Source organism: Pleurodeles waltl, chromosome 5 (genome assembly GCF_031143425.1).
Source record: "Pleurodeles waltl isolate 20211129_DDA chromosome 5, aPleWal1.hap1.20221129, whole genome shotgun sequence".
Classification (NCBI taxonomy): Eukaryota; Metazoa; Chordata; class Amphibia; order Caudata; family Salamandridae; genus Pleurodeles; species Pleurodeles waltl.
The window spans coordinates 1510061297-1510078526 of NC_090444.1; the positions used below are offsets into that span (position 1 = coordinate 1510061297).

Consider the following 17230-nt stretch of genomic DNA (forward strand, 5'->3'; position numbering starts at 1 on the left):
CCCCTCACTGGCAGTCACCACCCCCACATCCATGCACATGTCACCTGTGCCCTCTCCCACTGTGTCTGTGAACCCTCCTCCTAAAGTACACAAAACGCAAGCACACACCCACCCAACAGCCATCCACGTCACAACAGCATCCAGCTCATGCACCCAAACACAGCAGACTGACACCACCTACAACCACTCCCTCTTCCTCCACTCCCAAACCTTCACCCTCTTCCCGCCCCAATGTCCCTAAGAACCTTTTCCTAGCCAACACTGACCTCTTCCCTACTCCCCCCCCCCCCGTCCTTCATCTCGGGCCAGGTTGGCCAGAACCCAGCCCAGCACCTCAGCCACCAAGTCCACGTACGCTGTGGTTTCTGCAGCTGTCAGATGCTCTAAGAGGGCACCCGTCAGCCCAGCCAGTGTGCCACCAACCCCTGCCAAGGCCAAGAAGATTCTGCCACCTGGAAAGGTCAAGAAGGGGATAGCATCCAGCAAGGAGTAGGAGTCACAACCACCCAGCAAGACCACGTCAAAGACTCCAGCTGCTAGACCCAAGGTGACACCACCATCTGCCAAGGGCAGGAAGGGGCACAGAACAGCAGCCAAGCCACTTCTGCCGTCCAAGCCTGCAGGTGAAGGCCTGGTGGCTACCAGCACAGCGGCCAGCACGGCCACCTGCACCGCGGCCAGCACCGCCACAAGCCCCGCTGCAAGTGGCACCACTGCCAGCAGCAGCAGCCCTAGTGGGCTGCCGTCCGAGGCTGCAGGGGAAGGGCTGGAGGCCCCCCCAACCACTGGCAGCACCCGCACCAGCACTGCCACTACCACCACTGTGCAGTCGTAGCCACCCGCGGATGGACTGAAGCCCTGCCTCCATGAAGTATCATGCATCCTGGCCACTGCAAATCTCGTGGCTCTGACACCCAGGTGCTGCATCACTGGGCACAAAGCCCCCTCCAGAACTAGTGGACGAAGGCATCCACTCGCCTATCCTTGGCAGGATGAAGCACACTGGGCACAAAGCCCCCTCCAGAACCAGTGGAAGAAGGCATCCACTCAGCCTATCCTTGGCAGGATGAAGCACACTGGCCACAAAGCCCCTCCAGAACCAGTGGAAGAAGGCATCCACTAGAGACTGTGGCTTTGCACTCCCCAGGACCAAGCAGTGGGCAAAACCACCCACTTGAGAGAATGTGGCTTTGCACTCCCCAGGACCAAGCAGTGGGCAAACCACCCACTTGAGAGAGTGTGGGCTTGCAATCCCCAGGACTGGGCATATAGTCCCCTCCAGGAGCAGTGGAGTTGTACCAACTTCCGGCTGAGCTGCCCCCACTTCTCTGTTCCCACGAGGTATCTGTGTGTTTTCAACCTGATGCCTGATACCACTCAGCCGGGCACACGCTCAATGCCATCTTCTCCTCCACAAGCCACATCACCTTCACTCACACCACTGAACTCCATTGGACCGACCACCATTGCGTTCATTTTTCCTTCCTGAAGCCCACCACCAACAGCATCTGATCCCTCACTGCAAGTGGAACAAGATCTCCAAGGACCAATTGATCTCCAACCTCGCCCAATCCCTACCACCCATAACCAACGACCCCAACACTGCCGCCTTCAACCTCAAACAATGGCTCGACAACTGCGCCAACACCCTCGCTCCACTCAAGAAAACCAGCAACACCCACGTCAACAAGAAAGCTCCCTGGTTCACCGCAGACCTTCAGGCATCCAAATGAGAATGCTGGAAAGCCGAGAAAACCTGGCGCCAAGAACAATCAGAGAGCAACTTCACCACCCTCAACCACCAAAAGATCTTCCTACAAAGAACGAATTGACAACAACGCACACAACAGCAAGGAGCTATTCAACATCATCAAGGAACTCACCAACCACAAGTTCTGCTCCACCGACCGTCCCCACTCCTAAGACCTCTGTGACTCCCTCGCCACCTTCTTCCACCGCAAGATCACAGACATGCATGGAAGCTTCGCAACGCCGTCCCCCACCACCACCACCACCACCACCGACATGGTCAACCCCATCGCACCCTGCTGCACCAAAGTACTGAGCGCATGGACACCAACCAAAGATAAGGAAACAACCAAAACCATGAGCACCATCCACTCCGGCTCTCCCACTGACCCCTGCACTCACCACGTCTTCAATAAAGCTAGCCAAATCATCGCTCCCCAGCTCCGGACCGTCAACAGCTCCTTCGATACCGCCATCTTCCTGGAAAGCTGGAAACACGCCGAAGTCAACGCCTTGCTTAAAAAGCCCATAGCCAACCCCAAAAACTACTGACCTATCTCCCTACTCCCCTTCCCTGCAAAGGTCATCGAGAAGATAGTCAACAACCAACTTTCCCGCTTCCTGGAGGACAACAGCCTACTCGACGTCTCCCACTCTAGATTCCGCAAAAACCACAGCACTGAGACCACCCTCATCGTCTGCACCGACGACATCAGGACCAGGCTTGACAAAGGTGAAACTGTTGCCCTCATGCTCCTCGACCTTTCCGCAGCCTTCGACACCGTATGTCACCACACCCTTCGCACGTGCCTCTTCGACGCCGGAATTCACCATAGAGCCCTGGACTGGCTCACCTTCTTCCTCTCCGGAAGAACACAAGGAGTTCGCCTCTCCCCGTTCCGGCCCAAGGCCACCAAGTCCATCTGCGGAGTCCCCCAAGGATCCTCACTCAGCCCCACCCTCTTCAATATCTACATGGCTCCGCTCGCCAACATCATCCAATCCCATGGCCTCAACATAGTCTCCTACGCAAACAACACTCAGCTCATTCTCTCTCTCACAAAGAACCCCGCAACCGCCAAGAATGACCTCCACACCGGACTCCACGCTATCACCAACTGGATGAAAGCAAGCCACCTCAAGCTGAATTCAGAAAAGACCGAGATCATCATCTTCGGCCCCAACAGGTCAGCATGGGACGACTCCTGGCGGCCGGACATCCTGGGGTCACCCCCAACGCACACCACCCACGCACGCAACCTCAGCTTCTTACTAGACTCTTCACTCTCCATGACCCAGCAAGTCAACACCATCTCGTCCTCATGCTTCATCACCCTTCGAATGCTCCGCAAAACCTTCAGGTGGATTTCCGTGGAAACCAGAATAACGGTCACCCATACCCTTGTTAGCAGCAGACTGGACTAAGGCAACGCCCTCTATGCAGGAACAACGGCTAAGCTCCCGAAGAAACTCCAGCGCATCCAGAACTCTTCAGCACGTCTCATCCTCAACCTCCCTCGCCACAAACACATCTCAGCCCACATCAGGGACCTCCGCTGACTACCCGTCAACAAAAGGATAGTCTTCAAAATCCTAATCCACAACACCGGTCCGGCCTACTTCAACGATCGACAACTTCTACAACCCGACACGCCAGCTCCGCTCCGCCAACCCCGCCCTTGCAACAGTCCCCCACATTTACCGTACCACAACCAGCGGTAGATCCTTCTCCCACCTCGCTGCCAAAACCTTGAACTCCCTCCCTGCCAACCTACATATGACCCAGGACCTCCTGACCTTCAGGAAGCACCGCAAGACCTGGCTCTTCGAGCAGTAGCAACCCCCCCCCCCCCACAGCGCCTTGAGACCTAACCTGGTGAGTAGCACGCTCCACAAATTTACTGCTTGATTGATCGATTGCAGTGTTCTCTCCGTTTAGAGGCAGGAGTCAAGTGTGGGCTTGGCCTATGTGTTATGACCCAGAGGGCCACGGACTATTTTTGTGTGGACATTGTCCCTCATATTTTACATACTGTTCATTTATTTATATATGGATTTCTAATATTATACTAATTTGACTCCATTCCTTTTGTCCTTGCGTTATTTTTGAGGGTTACAGGGTGTATATGTAATGTTATTGCATCTGTTTGTGTGTATGGTGTTGAGGGTGGGGGCAGGGGTGTTGCGTGTGTGTGTCACTCTTTTTCCTCCCCCCTCCCATGTGTGCTAGGTGCAGAACTCACCGTGGTCGCCGGCGTTGGTGCTCCTGGTATATGAGCAGATACACCAGCATGGGGAGGACCTGCAGCTCGGGCTCCATGGCGTCCAGGTTCTTCCTTGAGTGTCGAGAGGTAAGTGGCTTCCCTTCAAAGTACTGTTTCCGCCGTGCTTTTGATGGCGTTGGTACCACCCCGGAAAAGCTGGCAGATGGGCAGGTTGTAATTCTGTGGGCGGTACATTGTCTTCCGCCTGGCTGTTGGCGGTTACCACTGCGGTGTCTGTTGCTACTGCCATGGAGGTCGGAATGTTAAAGTGGCTGCTGGGTTGGCGGTTTCCGCCATGGTCATGATTCCATTTTTGTTACCGCCGGCCTGTTGGCGGTATATTACCGCCACTTTAACACCGACCGCCAGGGTTGTAATGAGGGCCTTAATCTCCATGTGGCTATACACAAGGCATGAAGCATTTCCTCTTTACCATTTCTTTGATTGGCTGGCAATTCTGCTTCCACTGCTTGCTTTTTAAGTACTACTTTTTTTCGTTTGTGGCAAGCTCTCCATGTGTTTTTGAGCAATCTCCCTTATGTACTTCTCTCTTCCCATCCTCACCCATTCTGCTTCTCCCTACTGCGCCCGAGCCCTCTGCATTGCTTACTCTCAACCGTGCCCTTCCCTCTCCCACTGTTCATTCCCCTACCCAGGTCATCTATGTTGTTTTCCCCCCTCCACCCTGTGTTGCTTCTGCCTTCTTTTCCCTTATTGCTATAAGTCACCCCTAACACCATCCCTGTGATGCTTCCAAGTTCTGTGATGCTTTTGCTTCTCTCCCACCCTCCTCTCCTTTGTCTAGACTTCTCTTGCTCTCACACTGTTGCTTAGATGTCATCCCACCCTCCCGTGTGTTGCTTTGGAGTCCTGTGCTGCTCCGTGGTCTACCCAGCCGTGTTACTTCTGCCCTACCCCATGTTTCTTTTGCCACACCCAGCTTTGTGTGTATTCTTTTTAGTTACGAATCCAACTTCAATTGGTACTTAAAAAGAAAAAAAAAAGAAGTACCTGTATAATTTTGTAGACACATGAATGCAAGCCTACAAAATGACATGGGTGAATGCTTTTTTTTAACTTTAGCAATGCTGCAGAACTTCGGGGGTGCGCTCCGGCATGACTTAAAACCATTGGCCTTGACAAGGACTTATTTTTCTGCTCATGACCATGAGGTTTTGCCCGTCAGTGATGGACAGAAAAAAAATATATATTATCCAACTGTCTGCTTCAAATACGGTGGTAGCCTGATGTCCTTAATCTGATGGCCACTACTCTGTCAGGCCATCAGAGGTGGTTTTATGATGGCAGTAACAGCAGGCACACAGACATTTGAAATCAAACCGTCCACCCGACTTAAGACCCAAAGGGTTGGGTGACAGGGTACCCCTTCACGTTTGCAACAAAGAACACTGTCTGCAAAACTCTACAAGGTTTTCAGCTCAGAGCTTTGATCTGACACCCATTAATGTGCACTATGAATTATGGTAATGAATTGTTTTGATTGCCTGAAACACCCAATACCAGCATCAGCCTGCCAACAGAAACGGTGCTGCAGTGTCTCATATGATTTAATCTCCTCTTCATACAGTAACCTGATGAGAAGCCAGTGAGAGAGAGTGGCAGGGAAGCCAAGTAGGGAATACATGCAATGAGAGGATTTCCAGCCTCTCTCTGGGGGCTCTGAGGAGCCAATGTCCTTTAAAGTGTGTGGCCTTGGTGCAGGAGGGGTCAGAAGTGCCTCTGAGAAAGTAGTCAGAATGAAACTATGCCCCTACCCACAGGGTATTTTTTTAAGTTGGCGGATCAGCAAAATATAACAAAAGAATAGGCTGGAAACATGGTTTAACAAGAACACAGAGCTTGATGACAATCAGAACATCAAGAATTAGTCTTATTATTTATTATCCCTTTTAATTGGAAATTGTTTGTTCTGTATTGGAGACTGTGAGTTTCATTCACCCAATTATCATACTGAATTTTCATTTTACCCAAGCATCTTATACTCGAGCCATTACGCAAGACTGTCATAAGGAGACCAGATTTTTGAAAAGTAAAAACTGGGACAGGTCAACAGACCATACATAGAAGTAAGACAAGTGTGTGTGTGTAGTATTATTATATTATATATATAAAAATACAGCCTTGGTCAAATTTTAATTCTACTTCTATACATGTTTTATATATACACATATGGTGTTAGAAATTGGGTCTCTAGTTGGCAGGGGTTTGCATCCTGTCCAAGTAGGAACCCTCACTCTTGTCAAGGTTAAGGGAGTCACACAACTAAGATAACCCCTGCTCACCCCCCCTTGGTAGCTTGGTATGAGCAGTCTGTCTTACCTCAGAGGCAATGTGTAAAGTATTTGTACGCACACACACACACACACACACACACACACACACACACACACACACACACACACACAGTAACAGTGGAAACACTACAAATGAACTCCACACCAGTTTAGAAAACTAGCCAATATTTATCTAAGTAAAACAAGACCAAAACAACATATATGACATACACAAGTAGAAATATACATTTTCAAAGATTAATTGTAGTATAATGCTTAGAAACACAATAACTCCAGCTGGGGCCATCAAAATGACTTGAGACATGCAGACCGAGTCGCTTCCAACAGTCCGGTGCCAACCGTGAGGGAGCGCGGGCCTACCACAGAGTCATAGGCAGGGTCGATGATTCCAGCAGGTCAGGATGCGAGGCTTCGACTTCGCAGTGACATGATTACACCATGGGGCCACAGCACCTGTGGCCGAGTCGGAGTCGGGTATCACAGACATTGGTGACACAGCACTCTAAACTAACGCTGTGGCAGGACTTAGGATGCAAGGTGTTGGGCCTGTGTTGTAGGTCGCTTTCGTTGCACTCAGCGGGGAACACGGCTCCGGTGCAAGCAGCAACGCTGGGTCTGTCATAGGCACCGGTTCCAAAGTCGCTCTGGAAGTCAATTTACCAGTTACTTCCTGGTTGCATCACAACTCACTTAGGACTTAAGAGGCACAGTCAGCATCAGGCCTGTGTTCTAGATCGCGGTCTTTGCACTCAGCAGGGGATGCAGCTCTGGTGCAAGCAGCAGCGAAGAGTTGGGCAGCAGCATCGGGCCTGCGTTGTAGGTCACCGTTGTTGCACTTAGCGGGGACCACGGCACCAGTGCAGACAGCAGTGCTGGGTCAGTAGCAGTGTTGGGGCCTGCGTTGTAGGTCGCAGTTGTGGCACTTAGTAGGGACCACAGCTATAGTGCAGGCAGCTGCAGCAGTCCCGAAGTCGCTCTGGGAGTCAATTTACCAGTTTCTTCCTGGTTGCACCAGAACTCACTCCCAAGGACCCAGAAACTGGATTTGGCACCACATTGCAAGTCAAGACTCTCAGCAACAAACCCCAGGTGCTGGCAGATTAAGGGGGTCATTCTGACCTCCGCCGGCGGCGAATGCCGCCGGCCTGGCGGCCACCGCCAGCAGACCGTACCGCGGTCGAAAGACCGTACCGCGGTCGAAAGACCGCGGCGGTCATTCTGAGTTTCCCGCTGGGCTGGTGGGCGACCGCCAGAAGGCCGCCCGCCCGCCCAGCGGGAAACCCCCTTCCACGAGGATGCCGGCTCCGAATGGAGCCGGCGGAGTGGAAAGGGTGCGACGGGTGCAGTTGCACCCGTCGCGATTTTCAGTGTCTGCTATGCAGACACTGAAAATCTTTGTGGGGCCCTGTTAGGGGGCCCCAGGACACCCGTTCCCGCCAGCAAGGTTCTGGCGGTCAAAACCGCCAGAACCAGGCTGGCGGGAAGGGGGTCGGAATCCCCATGGCGGCGCTGCCTGCAGCGCCGCCATGGAGGATTCCTCAGGCCAGGGGAAAACCGGCGGGAAACCGCTGGTTTCCCTTTTCTGACCGCAGCTTTACCGCTGCGGTCAGAATTAGCCTGGATGCACCGCCAGCCTGTTGGCGGTGCATCCGCGGTCCCCGGCCCTGGCGGTCTATGACCGCCAGGGTCGGAATGACCCCCTAAGTCTTTGATGGCCTTGAGACTTCTTAAAAGGAGGCAAGCTCAGTTCATGCCCCTGGAGAAAGCAGGATGTAGAAAGCAAAGTCCGGTCTTCTCACTCCCAGGACAGAAGCAGGAAGCCAGTACAATAAAGCAACAGGCAGAGTGGCAATCCCTCCTACAACATCCGGCTCTTCTTCCTGGCAGAATTTCCTCAGACCAGAAGGATTCTAAAGTCCAATACTTATACCCATTTCTGTCTTTGAAGTAGGCAAACTTCAAAGATAAGTCTTTGTAGTGCACAAGATCCTGCCTTCCCTGCCCTGGCACTAGACACACTCCAGGGGCTTGGAGACTGATTTGTGCGAGGACAGCTACAGCCATATTCAGGTGCAAGTATCAGCTCCTCCTACCCTTCTAGCTCAGGAAGACCCATCAGCCTGGTGATGGGCCATCAGGATATGCAGGGCGCATCCTCAGCTCCCTTTGTGACACTGTCTAGAATGAATGAACAAACAGCCCAACTATCATCCTGACCTAGACATGTATTCAGCAGACAGGCAGAGGCATGGAATGGTTAAGTAAGAAAATGCCCACTTTCTAATAATGGTATTTTCAAACTTACATTTTAAAAACCCACTTTACAAAAAGATGATTTTTTAAATTGTGAGTTTAGAGACCCCAAACTCCAAATTTCTATCTGCTCCCAAACTGGAAATTACACTTAAGATATTTCAAGGCAATCCCTATGTTAACCTATTGGGGAGATAGGCCTTGCAATAGTGAAAACAGAGTTTAGCAGCATTTCAGTATCAGGACATGTAAAGCACACCAGTACATACCCTACCTTCTAAATGCACTGCACCTTGCCCATAGGGATGGCTTGGGCCTACTTTATGGGTGGCATACATGTAATAAAAAGGGAAGGTTCGGGCTTGGCAAGTGTGTGCACTTGCCAGGTCGAAATAGCAGTTTAAAACTGTGCACACAGACACTGCCATGGCAGGCTTGAGACATGTTCACAGGGCTACTCATGTGGGTGGCATAATAAGTGCTGCTGACCCACTTGTAGCATTTGATTTATAGGCCCAGGGCACACACTGTGCACTGTACTAAAAACTTAATAGAAAATCAAATATGCCAATCATGGAGAAACCAATACATTTTAGACAGAGAGCATATGTACCTTAGCACTGGTTAGCAGTGATAAAGTGCTCAGAGACCTAAAGCCAACAAAACTGTTCTGAAAAAAAAATGAGGAAGAAGGCAAAAAGCTTGGAGATAAGCCTGCAAAAAAGGCTAGGTCCAAATAAATATTATATATAATTATATTCACTGAAAAAAACTAAAGTTTACAGGGATATTATAGCCAGGCTCACATTTAACACGTACAAAACCAGTAAAATTCAACAGTTATAGTTATGTCAGCTAACTATAACTTGCGCCCCCATACTGCACTGCTTATGAACTCACATATTACATCACTCATGACATGGTCAGTGACATCAGCCAGTGAGTGTAAGTGGTTGCATAAATGTTTGAGTGTAAGTGTAAGTGGCTGTACGGGTGACTGGGTGCATGTTTGCTTGTATGGGTGAGTGACAGAGTGTATGTGTATCAGTGAGTGAGTAGGTGAGTCAGTGCCTGTATGGGTGAGTGAATGGATGTATCACTACATTTTCGTATAAGTGTGTGGATGCGTCAGTGCCTTTATGGAAGACTGAATGGATGTGTGAGAAGCTATACTGGTTAGTCACTGGATGTGTCAGTGTGTGTACTGGGGAGTGGGTGTACCAGTAGCTGCATGGGTGAGTATTTGGATGAGTAAGTATATATTTGAGTGACTGTACTGGTGAATGGGTGAGTCAGTGAATGTATGGATAACTAAGTGGGTGTATGAGTGACGGTATACATAAGTGGCAGGCTGTAGCAGTGACCGTATGGGAGAGTAAGTGGATGTGTTAGTAGTTCTCAGAAAGAGTTGGTGAGTTATGTCTGCATGGGTGACTGACTGGGGGTGTCAGTGATTGTAAGGGTCAGTGACTAGGTGTAGTAGTTGTTGTACAGGTGAGTTACTTTGTGTGCAAGTGTCTGTATCGGAGAGTGGGTGGCTGTGGCTAACTAGTTAGGGGAGTGTGTGGCTGTATGACTTCTTGTATGGGTGAGTGAGTATATTAGTGGCAGTGTGGGTATGTAATTTGTTTATGAGTGGTTCTAAAGGTGTATGAGTTGGTGTCTGAGTGGCTATATGATTGTGTGAATGAGTGTGTGAGTAGCTGTGTAGGTGTATGAATAACTGACTAAGTAATGAATGTAAGCCATTGTGTTAGTGGCTGTGTGGGTGAGTGAGTGCATGTCTTTCAGTAATCTTATGGGTGTATGTATGAGTGTGTGAGTAGTTGTGTGTGTGTGGATGTACAATTGTTTGTATGCGGGTAAGCATTTTTTTTTTCCAGTGAACATTTTTAATTCTGTTTCCTAACTATAAAGTCCCTGTAGCCTTTGGTTTTTTTCAGTGATTTTTTTTTTTTTTCCACGTAAAGTCATTTTCATTACATTGTGTTAATCCAACCATCACCGCACATGGCCGAAGCGGTTGGCCACAGGCCAACCACTGTAACCACCCAACCACTATAACCATCCAACCTAGTGCTGCACACAGCCTTTAGCTTTGCTCAGCGGGGGATGGCCGCAGAGCCTGCAGCCTACCCCTATAACCACCCGTCCCCGCACTGTACACAGCCTTCAGCCTAAGTATTTTTTTTTGGGGGGTAGGAGGGCTGTGCGGCTCCCCACCCCATCCCCCGTGGCCTGGCCTAAATATTTATTTTTTGACCGATCTCTACCCTGTGGCCCAGCCTAATTATTAATTTTTTGGGGGGTTATGGGGGAAATAGCGGGGCACACCTCCCCAGGGCTGATCTCGGCCCCAGGGACCCTTCCCCCACCTAATTATTAATTTTTTGGGGGAAGGAGGGAAGGCTGTGTGACCCTCCTCCCCTGGAGTGATTTCAGCCCCAGGGACCCCATCCCCTGGGACCTGGCCATGTGATCTAGGTGCCCCCAGTCACAATGTTGGGTACTGCAGGGGGATCCTGAAGGCCCCCAGGGTCCCACCTGGCTCCCCATCTCCTGTGGAAGCCAGCATTACTGTAACAGAGAAGGAGCCACTGAAGCAGCTCCCACTCAGTGAGAGCAATGTTTCCTCTGCTTCCCTGCCTGCCCCTAGGTGGGCAGGGAAACAGTGGAAACCTCCATTCGTAGAGTGTTTGCTCTGACTTGGTGGAACTGTCAAAGCTGCATGCCCCTCCCCCCCCCCACCACATACCATATTACACTGGCGTGATGAAGGTAGCGGTCCCGAGGGCTGTGTAGGGGGAGCGGACACCATCCCCTTGCACAAAACAAAACCTTCGTCCCGGGAAGGTGGCAGTCCCTGGGGCTGTGGGGGTAAAGCACACCCCTTACCCCCTGGACAAAACAAAATCTTCATCCCAGGGAGGTGGCGGTCCCTGGGAAACCCAGGAGGGGGGCCCTGTGATTCCCCCTCTTTATTTCTTGCATGCCACCGGGACTTGGCCCAGCAGAGGCATAATGAAAAGGGCTGGAAGCCACCCTTTTTTTTTTTCTTTTTTTTTTTTAAATGACGCAAAAATCTGCATTTTGGATCCACAGATTTTTACGATGTTTTAAAAAAAGAAAAAGTTTTTAAGCCCCAGCACCAAAGCTAAGGGGCCAAGGTGTTCCTACCCTGTACCCTTTTCTTTACTTTTTTTTGGGGGACTCTGCTGAAGCAGGGACTCAAGGTGGGTGTTAACACAGCCTGAAGTGTTGGCAGCCAATCAGATTTCTGCAAGGGAACAGTCAGATCCACTGAGGATCCGCGTTCCTATACATCTGTATTTTCTAAACTCTTATTTCTCCAAAACTACTGAACAGATTTACACCAAATCACAAAAAGTGTGCTTTCTGAACCAAAATCTAGCTGTCTGCCAAATTTGGTGTAATTCTGTTTAGCAGTTCGGGCTGTAGTCGTGTTAAAAAATTGATTAATCCCATTGACATAGTATGGGAGAAAAGTGCTTTCGGACCCCCTTCTTTTATCAGCCCCCGCTTGACAAATCACCCCAAAACTTCCAAGAAAGAGGTTGAACTGACCAAAGTATAACTTATGAAAATTTCATGAACATTTGTCGAGTGGCTCCAATGTCATTAGCAAAACAAAAAACATTCAGTCTATGGTAAAAAAAAGTCCTATCTATATAGGTTGTATTAACTTAATAAAACAAAGGTTACAGGGACGTTATAGTTAGGTTCACATTTTAAATGTACGAAACCATAGAAATTCACCAGCTAGTTACCTCAAGTAACTATAATTTGTGCCCTAAGGTAACTATAACTCATGCCCCCGCCATTCACAGTTTTTTTCTCAAAAAGGTTACTGCAAATATTACAGTGATGTTATCAAAGATGTCATGAGTGCCATAATTTGCAGGTTAATTAGCAGTGTATGGCAAGGGTGTAAGTTATATTTACCTTAGTGCATGCGTTATAGTTACTTGAGGTACCTAACTATAACTGGTGATTTTCTATGATTTCGTACATTTAAAATGTGAGCCTAACTAGCATCCCTGTAACTTTTTTTTTTTGTTACGGTGAATTTCTATGGTTTTGTTAACATACATTATTAATTTTCATTCATATGTGTTAATCTAACTTCTGCCACATGCACGTTGACTACAGTGCCAACTCCCTATAAGCTCCCAACGTTGCACTGTGCACAACCTTAGCCCATGAGCAGCGGAGGTTGCCCGCAAGACCCGGCCTGCAGCCAGACCCTGCAGCGAACCCCCCCTAAACACCCAATCCCATGCTGTGCACGGCCCTTTGGCAGTGCGTGGCAGAAGTTGGTTTGTGAGTGGGTACCCAAGTCTGAGTGGGTGTGTAAGTGGGAGGAACTGACAGAGAGAGAGAAAGAAAGGGGGGGAGAGAGAGAGTTTTTTAGGCTTTGATGTAGGATATCCTTGGAATGAGAGATTTCTGTACTACAATTTAAAATAAAAAAGTGTCTGACATTTCTAAAAAAATTAAAATAATTTGTAGTAGTAAAAAAAAAAAACAGGGAACCACGCTAAGGTCTTTTTTCCCCTTTTTCAAAGTCCTTTATGGGATATCTGGGGAACGAAGGAGCCCTCAAGGGCTCCCCTTGGTCCCTACCTCTTTATTTTTATTATTTAACAAAATGCGGGTCACTTCACCAAATACGCCAGACACAGCTGTGTCTACCACCTGAGCTAACTACTGTCTATTCATGCAGAGGAAGTCCTTCCAATCAATTTCGAGATACCATGCATTTTAACTTTCGCTGGGCACCCTCCACCCCAACCAACGTCTATGAAACTAGCCATTTGCTAACTCTCCAGCACTTGCCACGCCCCAAAATCAATTGTCCGGCAAATTGCAACGATCGGCACTAAACAGTCGTGGTTTCACTATTGCATGAATTATGTTAGAGTCATACAATTTCGGCAGTCTTGCATGGTGTCCCTGCAACCAGCGTGTAGAGTAAGCAATGTGCTCCTGCACAGCTACATGACCTTCACGGGAGTGGGGGGCGCGTGGAAATAAAAAGGGCCTTAAGCAACGGGACAAGTACACGCGCGTCTCCACGTGCTGCTGAGAGAGGGAGGAGAGTCAGAACAACACTATCATCTAATTAAACATAGGTCGGAAAGTTCTCTATAATTAGTTCAATGAGAGGGAGACCGGGACCTAAATACAAGTAGCTTCGGGTGAATTGGGTCCCACTAGAATGGATGTGCGTGTGCCAGATGGGTCAACCTGTCCTGTGCCACAGTGGGTGTGCGCGATGACTGATCCGGTGGGTGTAGCGGCACTCACCTGCACGCCGGTGTAGTTCTCGAAGAAGAAGAGCACCATGCTCTGGTACAGGGTATAGAGACGGTCATCCACTTGGTGGTATATACGGGTAGGCAACATGCATGATAGGACGCGCCAGAACCCCCATGCCAGCACATATGTGGGCGCCGAGCCCATCATCACAGCAGTGGGGAGTAGGTAGCGCAAGGAGTAGGTGTGCAACACCAGGGACAGCAGCATGGTGCCACCTTAGAGCACGGGCAGCTTCAGAAGGCAAGTGAGGTAAGACAGCACAAGCTGCCGGTAGAGTCAGGTCCAAGTCCCGCCCTCTATCTTCCTGCGCGTGCCGGGTTTTACGCAGCCTCTGGCTGGCAGGCAGGCAGCATGACCCCTCTTACGACTGTCAGCCATTGGGGGGGTGTCACAGTGTGTACGTCCTGGCGGACATGCTGGGCTGCTTCCTCCTTTGCGAGAACCTAAGTGGCAGACATGTTGGGTGTGGGTACAGCCCTTAATGTACCAGAATAGGATTAGTACTGACGGGATGGTTTGTTTATACCACACCTAAAATGGTCGCGCTCCCGCTCACATTTCAATTGTGCGGTCTAGTTTGAAATTTTCCATATTTTTCGTCTCGTACCAAGGCGATGCTAATAGGCGAACAGGGTTACTGAGCCGAAGGTGATGCTGACGACCGAGGTAACAATTGTAGCACAATTGTAGCATTCATCAAGCATTGGCAAAGCCAGTTAGTCTGGTGTAAACCAAGACCTAGTGATTTAAATAAAATTATACATATAATATACATACCTGCAGGGACTTTCAGCCAGTTCTCTTCATGATCAATTGGTTTGTTATTGTGTCATTCACAATTTTATTCTGCCCACTACAACACATAGGGTCGCAGCCAGACCTGAACTCTGTTGGGAGGAGCACTATGGGAGGGAGAGGGAAGATGAGTGGATGGGGTTTGGGAGCTGGGGTGGGCGCTGTTGCTAATACTTAAAAAGCCACAGTGGTTTTGCTGTCACTTTATGAAATGGAGTAGAAACATCTGCAGAGCTAATATGAGACCACAAATTGCCAATATGTCTATTTTTAATGTGCTGACATATACAAATAGCATTTGTGCATGTCTGTATTTCATTCAAGTCCCAGAGTGCAAAATGCATTTTGCTAAAAGGCCGGGAGCTACTGATGGTGCGGCAGTACAAATCCCAGAATTAACAATGTTCTTGGTTAATAAAAAGAAAGTTGTGGGCCGGTGAAGATGTCTAGCATGACTTGAGGGTCACGAGGTATCACCTTTGAAAAGACTACAACAAATTCAGAATTCTGCTGCTATACTGCTCCCAAATGTAAAGCCACAAGCCCACATCTCCTCTGCCTTGTGGGCTGTGGGCCTACTTTGGTTACTGTTTGCCAGACGATCCACCCTCAAGCTGTACATTGAACAGGACCACTGTTCATCAGGATTATATGCTTATGGGTCTCTGTTTTAACTTATTTCATCCATCACAATGTTTAAATAGGGTCATCACAAATGTATCTACAAGTGCTTTACTTTTGAAATATTGGAATATATATATATATATATATAGTGATCTAAAATATATATATATATGTATAATTACCAAAAATAATAGAAATAAGTAAATTAGCTTTATGTACAGCAACACTTCAACAATTACGTTTCTAAATATTTATCCCCATGTGTACTTATGGGACTTTATATAATACTACTTTTTATCTCTTTATTAATTTCTATATACATGTGTATCTTTTTATGTAGTTCGGTATATATATTTTTATTACTTTATTCCCACTGTAAAAAAAAACTTCAACTCCTTCCAACTCACTACACAATGGGGGTCATTACAACCCTGGCGGACGGTGTTAAAACGGCGGTAATACCGCAAACAGGCCGGCGGAAAAAAAAGGGAATTATGACCGTTGCAGAAACCGCCAACAAAGACAGCCACTTTAACACTCCGACCGCCACGGCGGTACAGACAAGCAGCGCGGCGGTCACCGCCAACAGACAGGCGGAAGACAAAGTACCGCCCACAGTATTACAACAGGCCAATCCGCCACCTTTTCCGGGGCGGATTCACCGTGGACAAAAACACGGCGGAAACAGCTATTTCAATGGGAAGACGCTCACCTTAACACACTCCACGAGGAAGGAGGGCACCATGGAGCCGGAACTCCAAATACTCCCTGCGATAGTCTTCCTGCTCCTCTACGATCATCAGCAACGCCGGCGCCAAAGACAACGGTGAGTACTGCACCTACGACATAGGGGAGGGGGAGGCAAAAGTCAGGGACACACACGCAACACCCACACCCCCACCCCAACCCTCGCACACTACAGCACACACACACCAATGCATTTCCAAACATCACAGTAACAACCCCCAACCCCCCCGGAAGAATGCAATGACAAAATGAAATTAGTTTAACCATTGTAATGTATCAAAATACAGTAAGCTAATATATACAGATATATATACACATTCAAAAAATTATACATCACGATTAGTAGTGCAGGTATGCACCATTCAATGTCCGTGGACCACTGGGCCCAAAATGCATGGGCGAGGCCCACACACGAAACCTGTCCAGAAACGGAGAGAACACTGCTGGGGCATCAGATCGAAATACAACAGGCACCTCAGGGGGAAGGAAAGGGGGGGGCACCTCAGCCGGATGACAGCACCACGCCAGATCCACGACGGGGCTCCATGCCCATTGATTTATCCTGGGGAGTGCAAAGCCACAGTCTCACAAGTCTTTTCAGTGGGTGGTTTGCCCACTGCTTTATCCTGGGGAGTGCAAAGCCACAGTCTCACAAGTCTTTTCAGTGGGTGGTTTGCCCACTACTTTATCCTGGGGAGTGCAAAGCCACAGTCTTACAAGTCTTTTCAGTGGGTGGTTTGCCCACTGTACCATCCTGGGGAGTGCAAAGCCACAGTCTCACAAGTCTTTTCAGTGGGTGGTTTACCCACTGTACCATCCTGGGGAGTGCAAAGCCACAGTCTCACAAGTCTTTTCAGTAGGTGGTTTGCCCACTGTACCATCCTGGGGAGTGCAAAGCCACAGTCTCACAAGTCTTTTCAGTGGGTGGTTTGCCCACTGTACCATCCTGGGGAGTGCAAAGCCACAGTGTCTCAAGTGGATAACAGTCTCCACTGGTTCTGGTGGGGGACTGGTGCCCAGAGTGCTTCATCCTGTTAAGGACTCAGGTAGTGGATGCTGTTCTCCACTGGTTCTGGAGGGGGACTGGTGCCCAGAGTGTTTCATCCTGTTAAGGACTCAGGTAGTGGATGCTGTTCTCCACTG

General features: G+C 49.0%; 1 protein-coding gene across 1 annotated transcript in view; it reads right to left on the reverse strand.

Annotated features, from left to right (window-relative positions):
- The window catches only part of AGPAT5 (1-acylglycerol-3-phosphate O-acyltransferase 5), a 490329-nt gene extending 475941 nt beyond the window's left edge, over positions 1-14388 (reverse strand). Inside the window, exon 1 of the mRNA XM_069235809.1 lies at positions 13910-14388. Within this exon, the coding sequence (XP_069091910.1) occupies positions 13910-14128 (219 nt within the window). The 5' untranslated portion in view covers positions 14129-14388. The remainder of the gene's footprint in view (positions 1-13909) is intronic.
- Between the last annotated feature and the right edge of the window lie 2842 nt (positions 14389-17230).